General features: G+C 42.2%; 1 protein-coding gene across 4 annotated transcripts in view; it reads right to left on the reverse strand.

The window, feature by feature from the left end:
- The window catches only part of LOC115156095 (myosin light chain kinase, smooth muscle), a 92,130-nt gene that overhangs the window by 56,012 nt on the left and 13,658 nt on the right, over positions 1–22,460 (reverse strand). For all 4 annotated transcript variants that reach the window (XM_029703393.1, XM_029703394.1, XM_029703392.1 and 1 more), the window contains 2 exons: positions 15,138–15,294; positions 320–527 (listed from right to left, as the gene is read on the reverse strand). In XM_029703393.1, coding sequence (XP_029559253.1) covers positions 320–527; positions 15,138–15,290 — 361 coding nt within the window. In that variant the 5' untranslated portion in view covers positions 15,291–15,294. The remainder of the gene's footprint in view (positions 1–319; positions 528–15,137; positions 15,295–22,460) is intronic.

Below are 22,460 nucleotides of genomic sequence, written 5' to 3' on the forward strand. Positions count from 1 at the left end.
GCAGTATAAAAGCCCGTATTACAGGACGTCTTATATTTTATGGAGCTAAATAAATGTGCTGGTGTTTAAAATACTTGCCACAGTCTTGGTTTAATTTCACATGAGCTATTGAGGCCGTGCATTTCTCAGGGTTACTTAGAAGTCTGCTTTCTATGCTACATTTTAAATGAGCTACAAAGCAAAGCCAGTGGACCCTGCCAAAACATTTGTTGACAGACTATTCAATTATCTATCTGGTTGGCTGATGGAGAGGGTAAAGTTGTGTTCCAAATGGAAGCCTAGGCTGCCATTTGGGAAACAAATTAAGGAGCTTCTGTACCTTCTACAGTGATCTCCACTGTGACCTGGCGACTTCCGGCATCGTTGACTGCCTCACATGTGTAACGTCCCACATCCTCCTCCTGGATACCATGGACCACCAAGCTGAAGGTTCCACGACTACTTTGTTCAATGGCGAAGCGCTCTCCAGCTATCACTGCTTTCCCATTCCTGGACCACGTGACCTGGGGCTCAGGGTGTCCTCTCACCTGGGAATAGATGGATGCGTTTCAGTGGATTTTAACTATACAAAAAAACAGAAGAAAATCGGGCATCAGTGGCTAATGGTCATGGTTGAAACACTGCCCAATGGTGTGCTACTCATAATCATAACGGTTTCCGTAAGAAATGACTGTTTAATTAGCAGATTAGTTTGTTTTAGGCCACTGACTGACACCAGCTCCGTGACAATCCCTAGTATGTGTTCACATCCACCATTTTCATTTATCTTCTCAATACAATTGGAGTCAGAGCACAGGAACTCCCTGGGTGTGTGAAACTGACAATCTGTGGCCCATAGGCTAATTAAACTTAATTAGACGTAAAAACAAAAAATGGACACAGCAAACAATAGGATATTTACAAAAACAAAATGATAAGCATTGATAAACAATCAGCAAGTGAACTGGAAAGCTACTGATTACTCTCAGCGTTTCCTACTTCCCAGAATACAACAAATACATTACTGCCACAAGTAGCCTGTTTAGTTATCCCGGTTTTCCAACAAAACCTAAATTTCCACAACTTCCTTTCCCCAGTGCATATTGTATTACTCAAGTTCTTAGTCCTTTCTGACATTTCCATTCCCTCAATGCTTTTTTTCCTACACGTCCCAGGTCAGTAGCCATCACTAATAACACCATGTGAAAAGTGGAGTACAGGTGCTGAAAGGGCACACGATATAGACAGAAGCTCTGTGAAACACTGCTCACATTCCCTGTCTATCTGGAAGGAGCTTCCCACCTTTCTCCGATTCATTTCAGTTCTCGTCGACTTCCATTTTAAAAAAAAAATTAATAAAAAAAATATATATATTTAAAAAAATTTTTTTTAAAAATAAATAAAAAAAATTCGCACTACAGCTTATTTTCTCTGAAGTCTTTTAAAGCATCACAAATCTACAGGCAGAGACCACAGCTAATAAAGGACTGTGGATGGGCAATCTCTCTCTCTCTCCTACTCTGCGTTTCCACTGGTGGCATGCCAATCATCCTCCCCTTGAACCCCTGGGACTAAATACCATTTCAGAGGAGAACCATGGTAAACCCAAACATGAACATTACATGGGTCTCACTCTGCAAACCAATACAAGCCCTTGAACATACTGGCTTTAAATTAACAGCAAAAAAAATAAATAAGAAGTTAACCACTGCAGCTGGTACGAATTTCAGATTGAACATACAAATGAATATGGCTCGACAGCTAGTAGACAATAGATTGATTCCATATGGAACTCAAAAGTCTTAAAGGAGGTAAAAAGAGCTGCGAAAGTCCAGCTTCTCTCTGTAAATCGACCACTCTCATTCCAGTCTGTCAAACTAGCCTCTCAGTTTCAATAAAATATTACCTCTGCTGTACCCAGTCCTCCTCAGGCTTGCCCAAAAATGGCAGTACTAGGTTTAAAGTCGTTATTAAATCAAAACAGACACTGGCATTTCCTTAAACTCAGCTGCTTGACATTCAGTGCCACAGAAATTTTCAAGCAGAGTTCAGACTTCTCGTTCATAAAACTTATTGTGGTCAACCTCTCGACCTCAAACATCCCAAATGACCAAGTTCACATGTCGAGTATAGGAGAAACAATGGGTTGTTTACACACCGAGTCAAGTTTATACAAACCAGACACAAGTACCATATTGGTTTGTCAAGGGAAAATGGCATCAAAACAAAAAGGTTGTGACAGGACTATGGATCAATGCACTGGCAGCCAAGGAGAGCCTTGACTGCTGATCCATCCTGGACATACAGCCTAGCTTCCAAAGAGCATCAAAATACCCAAGAATGTAAGAAGACAAGTAAACAGGGAGAGAGGCATATGAGGAACAAAGAGGAATATTGTCTCGTCCTTTTTGAGTCACGCTACTGGCACCCAATGTATCACCACATCAAGAGTACTACTTGCCATAACAAGGCTAATACTTCTGGGATAAAAGCAGACTTTACAATGAAATCCCCTCATAATGAAGAGAGGAAAATGATCAAAGGGAAGCTGAAGTTTGTTATTTTAATCATGTAAGCAGAGTGATTTATACTGCCACCGTTTCCATGTGAAGCAACTATTTTGATCCCTCGTGTCTTTAGACAAGTCGCTGCTCCAAATCAATAAATGTATCTGATGCTCTCGTCTGCTTCTCAAATGACACCTTATTTCCTATTTAATGCTTTACTTTTGACCAAAGTCCTAGTGAAAAGTAGAGCACTATATAGGAAATAGGGTTCCATTTGGGACGAAGGCCTTGTCCTTCTCATTTCCCAAGAAATAGGCCTATGGTTTATTCCGCCCAGTAATTCTCGAAGGTCTTGTACAGAAAATTACTTTTCAACTTCGCATTCTGGAAGACACCTGTAGTGGATTACAGCTGGAGTTGGCCTCTCAAGAGACTCAAGAATAATTGTCTGGCTAATTCTCAATGGACGTACAGTACATCAGAACCTATTCATGTATTCCCACCAAGTTGTAACCGCTACCGCTGGACGGTGTCAGAACAGGTTTACGTCCCAAATGGCTCCCTATTCCGTTTATAGTGCACTACTTTTGACCAGGGCCCATAGGGCTCTGTTCTAAAGAAATGCACTTGATAGGGAATAGGGTGCCATTTGAGACACATCCCTGTTATGTCTTAATCAGACAAAAACAAACTGATAAGTCCACATTTGATGAGGTTGAGTGATTCATAAGTTGATTCTCACAGTGCTGTGAATAGCCACTATCCACATTGTGAGAATCCAACATCATTTAGGGACATGTTAATGTTTAATCCTGAGCTAACATTCCATTGGAGGGGAAACAATTAAGTATTTGACTGCTGTTTCTCCATTCAAAAACAACCTGTCGTCTTCATCTCATCAACATTGTATTTTTCCTGGCTTCACAGCCACTTTCAAGCCAGACTGCCAAAAGGCTGCTATGAATTACACACGCAAAAGACAATAATCACCAGTGTTTAACTACCGTTCCTAACAATGGTCAGTGGACGGATGAGACCGCTCTCTGTGGAAAAAGGCCTTCATTGAAGTAGCCAATGTGAACAACGTACGCCATTAAAACCAAATGTAACATTTGAATGTAACCAGCAGCAGAAGGATGGCCGCTTCTCTTACACTGGTCAGAGGAGTCAGCTGAGCGGTGAGTCAGGGTGGAGCCGTGTAGGAGTAGCCTAGAAGTGGTCCACATCTGCTTTCAATAGGCAAGCAGTTTCAACCACCATCAGGTTTCTGGCAGCATACCTTTCACAGCGTTCACATGGAGCCTCCCTCGCATGCTGTTCCCCCTATATTTTCCTACTGGCTCGTAATTATGTAATAATAGAATTCTTTAGGAGGATGAGTTCTACCCTTGGCAGGCCATTAAAATGACTGGGAGGCTGGGGAGAGAGGCGCTACATTGACCCGTGGCATGTCAGACGCCTGCCTCCATGCTGGTGGACATTCCTTGTCTTCAGAGGAGCATCCCCTCACATTAAGAACATGCCCCTTGAGCATGACAACAACAATGCCTGCCGGGAAGGAAAAAGCCACGTACTGTCACTGTCAGGCAGCACGACCAGCTGACCTCAAATGGGGACACAGACCTGGTTTGCGATGGACAACTGCACTGTCTACTGTAGAATATAGACAACTACAACTACGGTACTTTTTCACTGCCAATGAATACATGACTTTTTTTTATTTATATATGTTTCAGGAGAGTCTGTAATTATGTCATATTAATAGTCCTGCAGCACCGCCCAATTACTTGTTGTCCGTGTCCCAAATGGCACCACACACACACACACACACACACACACACACACACAAAAGTATAAACGCAACAATTTCAAATATTTTACTGAGCTTCAGCTCATACAGTAAAAAGGAAATCAGTCAATTGAAATGAATTCATTAGCCCCTAATCTATGGATTTCACATGACCGGGAATACATATATGCATCTGTTGGTCACGGTAAGAGTGTGGATCACAAAACCGGTCAGTATCTGGCGTGATCACCAATTTGCCTCATGCAGCGCAACATCTCCTTCGCATTGAATTGATCAGGCTGTTGATTGTGGCCAGTGGAATGTTGTCTCACTCTTCAATGGCTGTGCGAAGTTGCTGGATGTAGGCAGAAACTGGAACACGCTGTCGTACATGTCGATCCAGAGCATCACAAACATGCTCAATGGACGACATGTCTGGTGAATATGCAGGCCATGGAAGAACTGGGACATTTTCAGCTTCCAGGAATTGTGTACAGAACCTTGCGACATGGGACCGTGCATGATCATGCTGAAACATGAGGTGATGGCGACAGATGAACGGCATGACAACGGGGCTTAGGATCTGGTTAGGGTATCGCCGTGCATTCAAATTGCCATTGATAAAATTCCACCGTGTCCGTTGTCCATAGCTTACGCATGCCCATAACATAATCCCACCATGGGGCACTCTGTTCACAACGTTGACATCGGCAAATCGCTCACCCACACGTCTGCCTGGTACAGTTGAAACCGGGATTCATCCATGAAGAGCACACTTCTCCATCGAAGGTGAGCATTTGCCCACTGAAGTTGGTTACGACGCCGAACTGCAGTCAGGTCAAGACCCTGTTGAGGACGACGAGCCCTCAGAGGAGCTTCCTGTGACGGTTTCTTACTGTTTGTTCAGAAATTCTTCGGTTGTGCAAACCCAGTTTCATCAGCTGTCCGGGTGGCTTGTCTCAGACAATCCCGCAGATGAAGAAGCCGGATGTGGAGGTCCTGGGCTGGTGTGGTTACACGTGGTCTGCGGTTGTGAGGCCGGTTGGACGTACTGCCAAATCCTCTAAAATGACGTTGGAAGCGGCTATTGGTAGAGAAATTAACATTGAATTCTCTGGCAACAGCTCTGGTGGACATTCCTGCAGTCAGCATGCCAATTGCAGGCTCCCTCAAAACTTAGCTGTTTTATTATGTTGACATGTTTTTTTCTTTTTGCCAGATATTTGTTGACCACTGGGACAGTTGAATGTACTTTATGCCTGGCCAGAGTCATATTTAGATCTATGTTTTAGGCCTGGCTATTGACCCCGAGTGTAATACCACGTCAACATAATTTGGCATTTGTGGCATTGCAATGTGTGACAGAAGTCCACATTTTGGATTTGCCTTTTATTGTCCCCGGCACAAGATACACCTGTGTAATGATCATGCTGTTTAAAACCTGTTGGGGCTAGGGGGCAGTATTTGCACGGCTGGATAAAAAAACGTACCCGATTTAAACTGGTTACTACTCTTGCCCAGAAACGAGAATATGCATATAATTAGTAGATTTGGATAGAAAACACTAAAGTTTCTAAAACTGTTTGAATGGTGTCTGAGTATAACATAACTCATATGGCAGGCCAAAACCTGAGAAGATTCCATATGTCTGACAATTTGTTGTCCTTCAGTTGCATCTCTATCGAAAATACAGCATCTCTGCTGTAACGTGACATTTTCTAAGGCTTCCATTGGCTCTCAGAAGGCGCCCGAAAGTGTAATGGGGTGTCTGCTGTCTCTGGGCGAAGAACAGCAGGAGAATTTGTGAGTGGTCAGCCTGTGAGACTGAGAAGCGCGTTCATGAAAATTCTCAATTTTTTTCTTTCAGCCTTTGAATGAATACAACGTCGCCCGGTTGGAATATTATCGCTATTTTACGAGAAAAATAGCATAAAAATGGATTTTAAACAGCGTTTGACATGCTTCGAAGTACGGTAATGGAATATTTGTAATTTTTTTGTCACGAAATGCGCTCGCACGTCACCCTTCGGATAGTGACCTGAACGCACGAAAAAAACTGAGCTATTTGGATATAACTATGGATTATTTGGAACCAAAACAACATTGGTTGTTGAAGTAGAAGTCCTGGGAGTGCATTCTGACGAAGAACAGCAAAGGTAATCCAATTTTTCTTATAGTAATTCTGAGTTTGATGAGGGCCAAACTTGGTGGGTGTCAAAATAGCTAGCCGTGATGGCTGGGCTATGTACTCAGAATATTGCAAAATGTGCTTTCGCCGAAAAGCTATTTTAAAATCTGACGCCGCGATTGCATAAAGGAGTTCTGTATCTATAATTCTTAAAATAATTATGTATTTTGTCAACGTTAAATCATGAGTAATTTAGTAAATTCACCAGAAGTTTGCGGTGGGTATGCTAGTTCTGAACATCACATGCTAATGTAAAAAGCTGGTTTTTGATATAAATATGAACTTGATTGAACAAAACATGCATGTATTGTATAACAATGTCCTAGGAGTGTCATCTGATGAAGATCAAAAGGTTAGTGCTGCATTTAGCTGTGGTTTTGGTTTTTGTGACATATATGCTTGCTTTGAAAATGGCTGTGTGATTATTTTTGGCAGGGTACTCTGACATAATCTAATGTTTTGCTTTCGCTGTAAAGCCTTTTTGAAATCGGACAATGTGGTTAGATTAACGAGAGTCTTGTCTTTAAAATGGTGTAAAACAGTCATATGTTTGAGAAATTGAAGTTATAGCATTTTTGAGGTATTTGTATTTCGCGCCACGCGATTCCACTGGCTGTTGACTAGGAAGTTAATCAGCTTGTTGATATGCCAAATCCGTTATGTGGACAGATTATCTTGGCACAGGCAAAATGCACATGAACAGGGATGTAAACAAATTTGTGCACAAACTTATAGAAATAAGCTTTTTGTGCATATGGAACATTTCTGGGATCTTTTATTTCAGCTCATGAATCATTGGACCAACACTTCACATTTGTTAATATTTTGTTCAGTAAACAGTGCATTTGGAAAGTATTCAGTCCCCACATTGGAATGTTACAGCCTTATTCTATAATGGATTAAATAGTTCCCCCCCCCTCAATCTACACACAATATCCCATATTGACAAAGCAAAAAAAGTTTTGATATTTTTTTTAGGTATTAAAAGTTTAAAAAAAAAATGAAATATTCAGACCCTTTTACTCAGTACTTTGTTGAAGCACCTTTTGCAGCAATTACAGCCTCGAGTCTTCTTGGGTGACGCTACAAGCTTGGCACATGTGAATTTGGGGAGTTTCTCCCATTTTTCCTGCAGATCCTCTCCAAGCTCTGTCGGGTTGGATTGGGAGGGTCGCTGCACAATTATTTCCCATGGCCTATCCAGAGATGTTCTAGTCCGAGCTCTGGCTGGGACACTCAAGGACATTCAGAGATTTGTCCCGAAGCCACTCCTGTGATCACACGGACATAGCATTTTGGTACACCAGAATTACATTAATTTCCAATGAAACACTGCGTTTGCCTTGCAGAGGCAGTTGCAGTGCATTTGGTGTGGTGCATACGTTGGATTTATAGAACGTATGCGTCAAACTGTATGCATAGACGGCTTGACAGAAATGGTAACACTAGGTGAATGTTGAACTTTTGTTGCATATATATCCGGATGATGCTGCGTACTATTTTGCGCAATGACACCGTCTGTGTGTTCGAAGCCGTTAGGATCATTGTCCTGTTGGAAGGTGAACCTTCGCCCCAGTCTGAGGTCCTGAGTGATCTGGAGCAGTTTTTCATCAAGGATCTCGCTGTACTTTGCTCCGTTAATCTTTCCTTCGAGCCTGACTAGTCTCACAGTCCCTGAAAACATCCCCAAAGCATGCTGCTGCCACCACCATGCGTCTCCAGATTTGATGCTTGGCATTCAGGCCAAAGAGTTCAATCTTGGTTTCATCAGACCAGAGAATATTGTTTCTCATGGTCTGTGAGTCCCCAAGCGGACTGTCATGTGCCTTTTATTGAGGAGTGGCTACCGTCTGGCCACTACCATAAAGGCCTAATTGGTGGAGTGCCGCAGAGATGGTTGTCCTTCTGGAAGGTTCTCCCGTCTCCACAGAGGAGCTCTGTCAGAGTGACCATCGGGTTCTTGGTCACCTCCCTGACCAAGGCCCTTCTCCCCCAATTGCTCAGTTTGGCTGGGCGGCCAGCTCGAGAAAGAGTCTTGTTGGTTCCAAACTTCTTCCATTTAAGAATGATGGAGGCCAATGTGTTCTTGGGGACCTTCAATGCTGCAGAAAGGTTTTGGTACCCTGCCCCAGATATGTGCCTCGACACAATCCTGTCTCCGAGCTCTACTTCGAACAAAGTGTCATTTGCATTGTTTAAGGGTTATATCAGTGAAGACAGCCTCTTCCAGGGTAATACGATACACAATCTCTCTATATTCAAGGGGGAAGAATTATCATGTCTAAACCAATTTGACGGGGCGAAATGCTAGAGCCTGGAAATAGAATTTAAAGTTTGGTATGGTTAGTCCTCCTACGTCTTTCTCTCTTTGTAAGTTTATAAATGTTATCCGGGATGGCTTATCTTGACAAAAAAAAATTAAATTGCATTACGCATTTTATCCCATTAGCCAGAAGTGGGAACCATGGGAAGCATTTAACTACAAAAATTCAGCTGTGGCAATATATTCATTTTGATAATGGTTATTCTGCCGGTTAAAGCAACCGGGATGTTAGTCCATCTACTGAGGTCGGATTGAATTGATTTGAGTGTTCTGTTAAAGTTTCTGGCAATGGTTTTATCTAAGGAAATAAATGTATCTACTCCCAAATATCTAAAATTGGAAACAATTGGGAATCCATAAGTAGAGATGGAGTCCTCCATTAGAGTCTTAAGAGGCAGTAGGGCTGATTAATTTTGTAAAACTTGAGATGGCGCTGAATTTATCTATGACCTTTAATGCGCTTGGGCGCAATTGAGATACATTGTCTAGATATAGTAAAACATCGACTGCGTATAATGAGATGAAGTGGTCAGTATATTTCAGAGATATTGGTGTCATTTCCTTAAATTTATGAATTGCCTGGGGCAAGGGTTCCATGGATAATAAAAATAGCAAAGTGAAAATTGGATCACCTTGTATGCTGCTTCTAGTGATTCTGAAAGCAGCAGAACAGATATTGCCTGTTATAATGATTAGAGGGATTTGCATAGACAACAGGAATTAAAGGATCATCTGCATCGAGATCAGTATCTGATCCCACAAATATCTTTACTTAGTGCCAGAGGAGCTACAACTTGCACCGTTCTGATAAAAGAGAAGTCAAGTTTCCACTACGTAACACACTGCATTTGAAAAAGGTGTAATCTAGACAGGCAAAAAAAGAGGGACAGTGGGATTTATGGATGCACCATGACCACCAGGTTTCTTCTACTTGGATCCTCAATGTCAAGAGTAAGTACTTAGGATGCATCCCAAATGGCACCCTATTCCATATATAGTGCACTCCATTTGACCAGAGCCCTACGGGTCCTGGTCAAAAGCAGTGGACTATATATGGAATCAGGGGCCATTTGGGACACAGACGCAAGGAGAGGTGATGGATCTTTCCTTCAGTAGTGATGAATGCTGCCTGGGAGAGCAACAGAACAAAGTAACAAAGTCCCTGACACATGACCTCCTCCTGGAAGCAGATAACCATATGTGCACGTGATACCTTTTTTTGAAGGTCATCTGTAAATCATAGGTGGTGGGAGCCCGCTTTAATCTAACTGCGTGTGTGTGTGTGTGGGGGGGGGGGGGGGGGCATTTGGTGGGCAGATGTCCAAAGTGTTCCATTCCATCGATACTAAAGAACCTAAAGTCTTAAGGTTGGTGCTGAACATATCTACATCCCACACAATATTTTTTAAGTCATTTCAAAATTCCTTCACCAAGATGCTCTCACTGCACACAAACATGCTTTAGCTCCATCACAGTTTGAGGTACTACTGTACAACTCCACAAAATGTGACAGTTGGAGAAATTCTGTGTTGTTTCAGAGCATCCAAGCAGAAGAGGAGCTGACTGGGTTCTGCTCCAGCGGCTCTGAAAAAAACAATACCTCAGGAAGCTGAAAGTCACAAGACTAAGATCTTTTAATCCCTATCAAGAAGCATTCCATATATCTACTCTGTCTCAGCACCTGACCTGGGTTCAAATACTGTTTGAATTCTTTCAATAACTTGAGCGTTTGGTCTAGCCTGCCTGGAGTGACAGTTTTGGGAGCATTTTAAATGGCCCATTAAGCCAGGCAAGCTCAATCAAGCACAAATAAAGAATTTGAAATGATTTTGAATAGTATTTGAACCCAGGTCTTACCACTGGACAGTCAGGCTGTACTGAATCAGACACCGCAATGCTGGCTCCCTCTTCCTCTGCTAACAAGTATCTTACCCTCATCACAACCGACCAATCCCAAAGGATAAAGAAGCAATGCATAAGGCGAGGCTAGACTATCCTCATAAAAATACACATCCATTTATTTCGATGTTGGATTTAGCGTCGGTTTAATATCAACAGTAATGGAAATACAATATCGTGTTACAATTTTTTTTTTAAAGTATTGTCCAAAATCTTGTTTACATATCACTGTATGAAGGTTAAAATGCCAAGACCATTGCACATTATAGAAAGAGCTAGAGAATTAGAACGGAAGGTATTGTTATTGTTGGTCCAACGTGCAGCACAGGAATGCAAGTGTCTGTGTTTAGGAACTATAAATAATACAGATTTATCCATACTGTCAATGTGCCAGAACAGAAGTGACCCAGGCGAGTAGTCTGCCTGTGGAAACGATTTCCATTGTGTCAGTTTGATTTTTAAAATAAAGATATTCAAGTTAGCTGTACTTAAATGTAAAGTACTTTCAATATCACAGTGGGTTATTATGCCCAAAATAAACCAATTTGAACCCATAGAATTACATATCAGTGTCTCTGTGTATGAACCTATATGATCAGTACTGTATCTAAACCCAGAGTGCTAAAATAGGTTTCTAAAAGAACAGCTCCCCCAAACTGGACCTCTTTCAACTCCAACAGTTGGCTCTATTCTCTCAGGAAACAGCTCTAGACTTGGTTGCCAAAGGCTTTGCTATCAATGACCAGAATTGTTTGAGGCAGCCATTTTCATGCCATCTCAATATTTTTCAGGGGGATTCAATAAAATGTGCTTCCTTATATTATGTCAGAGGTATGTCATGACAACAGTCAGAACAGTGTATCCTTTAACATGGGAATTACAGTTGGAGGGTGAGACTTACTTGGATCTATGGTAACTTTCCCAAAATTCCCAGGTTTTCCAGAAATCCCAGGTGAAAGATTCCAGGAATCTGAAGGGAATAAGCAGGAAATCTGGAATCCTTCAACCAGGATTTCTGGAAAATCTGGGAAAGTTAATGGTATTTTCCCTAGCAACCCAACTTGGATCCTTATGAATTTTTCCCTATTCACATTTCATCCAATATAACTTGACTTTTAAGATCTGAAATACATTTCTAGACAAATTAAAATAAACCCGTAGATTAGGATGACACAGGGTGGAGGGGATGAGCTACCTTTGTGAGTGATCTATACATGTGGAGCACTACAGGGTGCTCTGTGGCTCTGTGGTGTTAAACATCCGTGACCACAGCACAATGGATTTTGACAGAGCGTCTGAGCTGCAGTCACTGTCAGACACAAAGCCAGTCCAGTTCTCCTCTAACTCACTCAGCAGTCCCAGGCTTCTAGTTCCATGCTCCTGCAGCTTCCCTGGCTCCGGCTACCGACTGCAGCGGCATTTATCATTTCAATTTCCTTTGCCTTACCCACTGTGTTTTAGGAGCACACCGCAAGGGTTTGCGGGCGGCGAGAGTATTTAGAGTACCAAGAGCCATTTGAGAAGCAAAAATCAACTAAAATGTGGAAGCTCATTGACGGCAACATAGGCAAAGATGATATGTTAGAGAAGCCGGAGGAAGTTGAAGATAGGGGAGGTTTTTACATTCATATTGGATCTTGATCATGAGCACTGGTTAAGGTCCAGCCTGGTTTAGTTGAATCAACTTAGGCAACGGGTAGTTCGGATCCTGGATGCTGATTGGTTGATAGGCATTATTTATTGACTTTAATTGGTCGGCAAATGCCTGTTAACAGATCCTTTTTGAATTCTCTCTCCTTGGAGACTTTACTGCAGGGATCATTAACTAGATTCAGCCGCGGGGCAATTGTTTCTTGAGCGGATGTTGGGGCTGCAAATTGACTGACTAAACAGATAATATTTGACTAAAACAATCGTTTCAAACCTTGATTACATTTGAGGACATTGCCCTGCGTAGGGTGCCATCTTTCGGATAGGACATTAAAGCGGGTGTAATTCAAAAACCCATGGCACTTATTGTAAGAGTAGGGGTGTTCACGTCAGTATCATGACTAAATTCCCAACCTGGCCACATTCCATCATGGCCACCAAATCATCCCCCAAAAATCCTAATTGGCATATATCACTCCTCACCTCTCCACCTGGTAGCTGATGTGTGGTGAGCATTGTGGCACGAAAATGGTCACCGTGCATCACTGAGGTGGGTGCTACACATTGATGGTGGATGAGGTAAGTTTCCCCCTATTATGTAAAGTGCTTAGGAGTTCCTCAGTTTGTAGAAAAGCGCTATATAACTCCAATCAATTATTCTAAATTATCACTATTTGTATACGATCACATACTGTATGTCTCTCTAATATGCCTGGGAATACTTGTGAACAGATTTGAAAAATCACTTGGAGCTGATTTCCTGGTGATTTTTCTGTCCAGAAAACTTGGGGGGGGGGGGGGGGGGGGGGGGGGGGCACCATACACATGGTTTTGGCCCGCGGGCCGCCAGTTGGGGTACCCTGCTTTACTTTATCGTTTCATAAAGAGGATGCAATTTGGATTTTTACCATGAGTCCCAGAAATTACTCCATTACTTCACATCAGACTCAAAGTAGAGACAGGGAAGCCGAATGAAAACCATGTGTACGGTGGAGGTGAACTCAAAGTGACAGGAGCCCGCTTTCTGTAACACTACAGTCTCATTAGTCACACATCCTTTCCAATCTAAGAGCGATCCCACACACAGCAGGGCCATAACACTGCCTTCACGTCGTTAAAACCGAACCATGGATTACAGTTTCTCCTGGCCCATAGACTACTTTCAGGGTGAGGAACCATCTAACACCAAGTTGTAAAATTCTGAACTTCCCCTTTAAAAAAGGACTCATTCAAAGCATTAGCATTTGAAGACAGCAGTAAGGTAAACATAACCAAAGCATTGATTGCTGCCATGCCTTACCCATTGCCTGCTTACATTGTAAATAAACCAATGTCATTTATTTTATGTGTGAACTATCCCTTTTACATGGAAAGCAGTGGGGAGACTTGACAGGAACTGAGACATCTGAGGAGCAGAGCCGACCCTTTGGGGAGTGTCAAAACATGACAAGGGTACATGATAAAAGGGTTCCAAACACAGAGCAAAGCCACTGTAGAGAGTTTGTCTAGCTTGACTGACTGGCCATGCTGACATGTGCAGTGGACAGAGTAACATTTAAAATCATGCATTTTGGGGGATAACAAATCAAGATCACAAAACCAATGACCTACACTCTCGAGATATAGTTACGAAATAAAATGTATTGGAGAAATGCATTGTGGTCCTGTGTAGAGTTCGGCACTAGCACATCCAGGAAAGTGGGTTCGAGTCGCACTGTGGCCACCAATATGAACATATGCTCACATGACTAAATTGCTTGGATAAAAGCGTTTGATAAAATGGCATAAATGATATTACTCTTCCTGACTAGCATTTCACCCATGATAAACCTCTAACTTAATCCCGATCAACATGGATCTTTCCCCCCCCCAATTTTTAAGTGCATTTTTAAAAAGCATAGCCTACGCATCAATGATTTAAATGTTTGGATAACTTCAAAACATATTGGGCATAGATGCATTTTTTAGGATAACAAGTCACCATGCGCTAATCATATGGAAAATGGAAATTCAAGCAGTCTTTGCCAAAAGGACCTTTGCGATAAATCAAGACCTGACAGTACCGTCTGTCAGCCTCAAGTACATGTTGGGAAAAGCATTCTGAGACCGTCATTTTTTTGTACAAAGCCTGGTTGCTCACATGACCACACTGAGTGAGCTGATAAATCGGAGACGGATGCCCAATCCCAAATCAATCCCTAAACCCTACGCACGTGGAGATATGAAAAGATATGATAAGATATGATATGATAGGTGTTAGTAATATGGCAATATCCCCACCTTGCCCCTTGGATAGGCTAGGTGGAGTTCTCACCATATTGCTTATCTCCACAAGTACATAGGGGTCGATTTGGGATTGGGCTAAGTCCAAAAAAACAGTGATGCTCAGAGAGGGATGCCAAGGAGAGCTCAGTGAACAGCACAGTAGGAGCCTTGGGCCTGCTAACAGGAGGTGGGTGGGGGTGGGGGGGTCAACATAAGACCTTGTACACTTCAGCACCTCTACTCCAAACACAATGAAGGTTATACAACATCCTCAGCTCACGCACACTCGGGTGGGTTCTAAATAAACAGATAAGGAAAGTTAGGAGGATAATTTTTTTTTACATTTTTGGTCCATTCACAAATTGAATCCCTCTCCTCCTTATGGCCCTAATCCTTCAATGTTTGCAGATACGGTGGAAGCCTTACCACTACACTAGTTATACCTATTCAGAAACGCTAACATCAAAGAGGATAGGACCAAGGGGAAGAAATATAGGGAGAGTTTTGGGACAGGCTTTTTGAGAGAGTGATTCCTACCTTCCCATCAAAGCGTGCGGTCTCTCCTGGGCTGACCCGGGCATTGCGGGGTGGAAGAGTAAAGGTTGGAGACTCCTGACTTGGAGAACCTCGGCCTAATGTCAAGCTGGTCTTGGAGGTCCGCGTTGTAGTGGCAAGCTGCACATCCCCCATATTTCTGTAAAGGATAGAATTACTTTTTTGTAAAATTGTTTTGATAATGCACTTCACTTTTATAGGTCACATCCCCAATGGCATTCTATTTCATACGTAGTGAAGTACTTTGACCAGGGCCCATAGGGGATTATAAAGGGAATAGGGACACAGCTATAGGCTGTTGGCCTTCAGATATTACAGATAACATTTCTATTTGAATTGATTCCTGTCTTTATATAGACCTTTCTCTTTAATCCAATCCATCAAACATTTGGGATGTATTTATTACGTCTTGCAACGTAAACCATTAAAAGAAGCAAACGGAAGCAAACAGAGCAAACGGAAAGAAATGGGAAGGGACCTACCTGAATCTGTCCAAAAGAAATGCTCATTTTTGTTGCAAAATGTTTTCAGTTTGGAGTAAACATTTTCTGTTGCAAACGTACAAACCTCTTTGCAAAAGAATCGGTATAATGAATACACCCCGGTGTCGAGCCAAATCAGTAGACCTTATCAACCATAAAAACAATTGTGAATAAATGCATGATTTTGATCAATCATTACTTTTGCAGTTTTGAGCTTGTTATTCTTATACACCTAAGCGTAGCTTTGGAAGGCCATAACTTACAGTGAGGAAAAAAAGTATTTGATCCCCTGCTGATTTTGTACGTTTGCCCACTGACAAAGAAATTATCAGTCTATAATTTTAATGGTAGGTTTATTTGAACAGTGAGAGACAGAATAACAACAACAAAAAAATCCAGAAAAACGCATGTCAAAAATGTTATAAATTGATTTGCATTTTAATGAGGGAAATAAGTATTTGACCCCCTCTCAATCAGAAAGATTTCTGGCTCCCAGGTGTCTTTTATACAGGTAACAAGCTGAGATTAGGAGCACTCCCTTTAAGAGTGTGCTCCTAATCTCAGCTCGTTACCTGTATAAAAGACCCCTGTCCACAGAAGCAATCAATCAGATTCCAAACTCTCCACCATGGCCAAGACCAAAGAGCTCTCCAAGGATGTCAGGGACAAGATTGTAGACCTACACAAGGCTGGAATGGGCTACAAGACCATCGCCAAGCAGCTTGGTGAGAAGGTGACAACAGTTGGTGCGATTATTCGCAAATGGAAGAAACACAAAAGAACTGTCGATCTCCCTCGGCCTGGGGCTCCATGCAAGATCTCACCTCGTGGAGTTGCAATGATCATGAGAACGGTGAGGAATCAGCCCAGAACTACATGGGAGGATCTTGTCAATGATCTCAAGGCAGCTGGGACCATAGTCACCAAGAAAACAATTGGTAACACACTACGCCGTGAAGGACTGAAATCCTGCAGCGCCCGCAAGGTCCCCCTGTTCAAGAAAGCACATATACATGCCCGTCTGAAGTTTGCCAATGAACATCTGAATGATTCAGAGGACAACTGGGTCAAAGTGTTGTGGTCAGATGAGACCAAAATGGAGCTCTTTGGCATCAACTCACCTCACCGTGTTTGGAGGAGGAGGAATGCTGCCTATGACCCCAACACCACCATACCCACCGTCAAACATGGAGGTGGAAACATTATGCTTTGGGGGTGTTTTTCTGCTAAGGGGACAGGACAACTTCACCGCATCAAAGGGACGATGGACGGGGCCATGTACCGTCAAATCTTGGGTGAGAACCTCCTTCCCTCAACCAGGGCATTGAAAATGGGTCGTGGATGGGTATTCCAGCATGACAATGACCCAAAACACACAGCCAAGGCAACAAAGGAGTGGCTCAAGAAGAAGCACATTAAGGTCCTGGAGTGGCCTAGCCAGTCTCTAGACCTTAATCCCATAGAAAATCTGTGGAGGGAGCTGAAGGTTTGAGTAGCCAAACGTCAGCCTCGAAACCTTAATGACTTAATGAAGATCTGCAAAGAGGAGTGGGACAAAATCCCTCCTGAGATGTGTGCAAACCTGGTGGCCAACTACAAGAAACGTTTGACCTATGATTGCCAACAAGGGTTTTGCCACCAAGTCTTGTTTTGCAGAGGGGTCAAATACTTATTTCCCTCATTAAAATGCAAATCATTTTATAACATTTTTGACATGCGTTTTTCTGGATTTTTGTTGTTGTAGAGCTGTAGAGGTAGTTATGGAAATATTAGAAAATAACTGCAACTTCCCTTTCCTGATGATTTTAGGGGAAATACCTCCCATGTTTATTTTCCAGCACAGGCTTAAGGCTTGTACAGAAATGGCATTCAGACACCTTTTCAGCCCCTAACCACATTTCTGTGACAGAGTCAAAAGTCAAATTAAGAGCAAATAAGCAACCCCCAAAAAAATATGCAACAAAAAATGCTCGCTGTAGGCTATAATCACCATATTTGACTACTCAAAGTTTTCTGGATCACAGTATGTGCAATCTAGCTCTATCTGGCCAACATTTGCATCCCTGTGTATCTAATCTAAGTCATTAGAATTGCTAAATAAGGACAACACCTACATACTGTACTCAAGTCAGTCCGACAGATGCCCTGGTCATTGTATATCCCACGTGTGGAATGTGTTAATCACCACCATGGTCTCAATAGAGGAGTTGGGACAAGTACAAGTGCTTTTATCCTGCCTGTTTTGAGACGTTGGATGCCTAACGCTGGTATAAACACTGGGACCTCAGTCTGCAGCCATATGGAGTTGCCACCGGTGCCCCCTGAGGATGAACGTGAGAGGGGCACATGCTAGAAAAACATGAATGTTACCTCCACTAGATGCCAGAAGGGCCTGTTGGACTACTCTTCAGCTTAACAAAGTGTACTGGTGGCATTAAGCGAAAGGATTTGAGAATTCACAACCACCAGTTCCATTAGGAAACAGGAAAGGCAGTCGCACCTTTGAGCAGAGGATGAAAGCTCATGCCGCATTTAGTTTCATTAATCTGCTTCAAAAAAAACTTTGAAAAAAAGACTTATTGTACCCTACGGTTCAATGGCAGTGGCTTTCAAGCATCAAACAAAGAATTTGAGCATAGCCTTTATTAGAATTTAATACAATTCATATCCCAAATCCACACAATGCCACGTAACATCACATTGGATTAATAATGATGTCAATACAGCTGTGTATTTGATGTGGCGTGTTGTAAAGCCCTCTTGCTCTTTTAGTTGTGAGAGCGGTGTTTGGGACACAGCCTTTGCCATTGGGTTATTACCTCACAGACGTGGCATGACACACTCAAAACATGACATTGACATGCCCTGTCAGCAAACAAAAGCACCACAAGAAGGTGAAGGATTTAGCTTGAGCTCAGGGCAAACATGTTAGTGACATTAAATATTAAATGAATCTAACAAAAGAAGCTTGATTGGCCCCAACATCAATGCAGACTACCTACAAAAAGTTCTAATTTATTATTACCCTGTATCTGTAAGTATACTAACAAAAATATTAAAAAAGCAACATGTAAAATGTCGGTTCCATGTTTCATGAGCTGAAATAAAATATCCCCGAAATTTTCCAAACGCACAAAAAGCTTATTTCTCTCAAATTTCGTGCACAATTTTGTTTACATCCCTGTTAGTGAGCATTTCTCCTTTGCCAAGATAATACTTCCACCTGACAGGTGTGGCATATCAAGCTGATTAAACCGCATGATCATTACACAGGTGCACCTTGTGCTGTGGACAATCAAAGGCCATTCAAAAATGTGCCGTCTTCTTTATCCCTAACAGAAACTAATTCTTCAATCTCAGGTGCCTCTTCAACATTATGTATTCTCAGAAGTTACCCAACGTGGGCCTTGCCGTTATATCTCTGGACGCCGAAAAGGACTTTGACCAAGTTGAGTGGTTCTATCTATTCAAGGTCCGACAGAAATGTAATATTGGAGATGGGTTCACAAAATGGATCCAGATTTTATATAGGAACACCTGTGCGAGAATACCCACTAACCAAACTTTGTCGCAACGATTTAACCTTAATAGAGGGACAAGGAAAGGTTGTGCGCTGTTGCCTCTGCTTTTTGCCCTAATCATTGAACCTCTCGCTCAGGCGATAAGATCTCATACAGCAATATACGGCTATAATACTAAAGATAATCTAAATAAGATTTCACTATACACAGATGACATTCTCATCTACAGTGGCTTGCGAAAGTATTCACCCCCCTTGACATTTTTCCTATTTTGTTGTCTTACAACTTGGAAAAAAAACTTGAGCGTGCATAACTATTCACCCCCCCAAAGTCAATACTTTGTAGAGCCACCTTTTGGAGCAATTACAACTGCAAGTCTCTTGGGGTATGTCTCTAAGCTTAGCACATCTAGCCGCTGGGATTTTTGCCCATTCTTCAAGGCAAAACTGCTCCAGCTCCTTCAAGTTGGATGGGTTCCGCTGGTGTACAACAGTCTAAGTCATACCACAGATTCTCAATTGGATTGAGGTCTGGGCTTTGACAAGACATTTAAATGTTTCCCCTTAAACCATTCGAGTGTTGCTTTAGCAGTATGCTTAGGGTCATTGTCCTGCTGGAAGGTGAACCTCGGTCCCAGCCTCAAATCTCTGGAAGACAAACAGGTTTCCCTCAAAAATGTCCCTGTATTTAGCGCTATCCATCATTCCTTCAACTCTGACCAGTTTACCAGTCCCTGCTGATGGAAAAACATCTCCACAGCATGATACTGCCACCACCATGCTTCACTGTGGGGATGGTGTTCTTGGGGTGATGAGAGGTGTTGGGTTTGTGCCAGACATAGCATTTTCCTTGATGGACAAAAAGCTACATTTTACTCTCATCTGACCAGAGTACCTTCTTCCATATGTTTTGGGAGTCTCCCACATGCCTTTTGGCGAACACCAAACGTGTTTGCTTATTTTTTCTTTAAGCAATGGCTTTTTTCTGGCCACTCTTCCGTAAAGTCCAGCTCTGTGGAGTGTACGGCTTAAAGTGATCCTACGGACGATACTCAAATCTCTACTGTGGAGCTTTGCAGCTCCTTCAGTGTTATCTTTTGTCTCTTTGTTGCCTCTCTGATTAATGCCCTCCTTGCCTGGTCCATGAGTTTTGGTGGGCGGCCCTCTCTTGGCAGGTTTGTTGTGGTTCCATATTCTTTCCATTTTTTAATAATTGATTTAATGGTGCTCGTGGGATGTTCAAAGTTTCAGATATTTTTTTATAACCCAACACTGATCTGTACTTCTCCACAACATGGTCCCTGACCTGTTTGGAGAGCTCCTTGGTCTTCATGGTGCCCCTTGCTTAGTGGTGTTGCAGACTGTGGCCTTTCAGAAGGAAGGAAAGACCAGACCAGACATACATATATACATATACATACATACATACATACATACATACATACACACACACACACACACACACATACACTGAGATCATGTGACAAATAGTTGAAGTCCACCTGTGTGCAAACTAATTGTGTGACTTCTAAAGGTAATTAGTTGCACCAGATCTTATTTAGGGGCTTCATAGCATTGGGGGTAATACATATGAATGCACAACTTATTTTATTTTTTTATTTAAAAAAATTACATATATTTTCAATTTCTCTTCACCAATTTGGACTATTTTGTATATGTCCATTACATGAAATCCAAATAAAAAAATCTATTAAATTACAGGTTGTAATGCAACAAAATAGGAAAAACTCAATGGGGATGAATACTTTTGCAAGGCACTGTATGTAACAGAACCCTAATCTAGTATTCCAGCTAGTCTTGATTTGATCAATTTGTTTGGTACCTTCTCAGGATACCGAATAAATTGGAACAAGAGCGAATTAATGCCCATATGGTTGCAAAACACCTCTTGGTTAAAACTTCTTCCATTTAAGTTATCATCTAGGAATTCTAGTTAACAAACAATACCCCTCACTATTTAAAGAGAATTTCCCCCCTCTGATGCAAAAACTCAAGAGAAACATACAATTTAAGAACTCTCCCAATTTCATTACTCTGTGAAGAACTAATGCCATTAAAATGGTCTTCCTCCCACAACTGCTTTACCTATTCCAGAACATCCCAGTATTCATACCTAAGTCCTTTCATAAACAACTGGACTCAATTATCAATCATCTGGGATTATAAAAACACACAGGATAGGTAAAAAAACCTCTAACTCCAAGATGGAAGGAGGATCGTCTCTCCCAAATGTTATATTTTACTATTGGGCTGCTAACCTCTGTGCCGTTACGTTTTTACTGGATGATGCATTTCCGTCATCCAGTTGGCTTCGTATGGAGCGTGAGGATTGCCACCACTTCTCTATTGGCGCTGTGATTTTGTCACCTGTCAAGTTGGAGATGTCACTTTATAGTGACAATCCTATTATACACAGCACAGTCCGAATCTGGAAGCAAATTAAAGTCCATTTTGACCTTACACCAATATCATTCCTGCTTCCAGGAATCCCTCCTTTGCCCCCTCTAACACCTTTGAGCAATGGGGAGAACTAGGGATTAATATATAAACTCAGCAACAAAAAAAAACATAACTTTCTTCAGGACCCTGTCTTTCAAAGATAATTTGTAAAAATCCAAATAACTTTACAGACCTTGATTGTAAAGGTTGTAAAGGATTTAAACACTGTTTCCCATGCTTGTTCAATGAACCATAAACAATTAATGAACATGCACCTGTGGAACGGTCGTTAAGACACTAACAGCTTACAGACGGTAGGCAATTAAGGTCACAGTTATGAAAACTTAGGACACTAACGAGGCCTTTCTACTGACTCTGAAAAACACCAAAAGAAAGATGCCCAGGGTCCCTGCTCATCTGTGTGAATGTGCCTTAGGCATGCTGCAAGGAGGCATGAGGACTGCAGGTGTGGCCAGGGCAATAAATTACAATGTCCGTACTGTGAGACGCCTAAGACAGCTGATCGTCCTCGCAGTGGCAGACCACGTGTAACAACACCTGCAAAGGATCGGTACATCCAAACATCACACCTGCGGGACAGGTGCAGGATGGCAACAACAACTGCCTGAGTTACACCAGGAATGCACAATCCCTCCATCAGTGCTCAGACTGTCCGCAATAGGCTGAGAGAAGCTGGACTGAGGACTTGTAGTCCTGTTGTAAGGCAGGTCCTCACCAGACATCACCGGCAACAACGTCGCCTATGGGCACAAATCCACCGTCACTGGACCAGACAGGACTCTTCACTGACGTGTCGCAGTTTTGTCTCATCAGGGGTGATGG

The sequence above is a fragment of the Salmo trutta genome, chromosome 20, assembly GCF_901001165.1.
Source record: "Salmo trutta chromosome 20, fSalTru1.1, whole genome shotgun sequence".
Taxonomy (NCBI): domain Eukaryota; kingdom Metazoa; phylum Chordata; class Actinopteri; order Salmoniformes; family Salmonidae; genus Salmo; species Salmo trutta.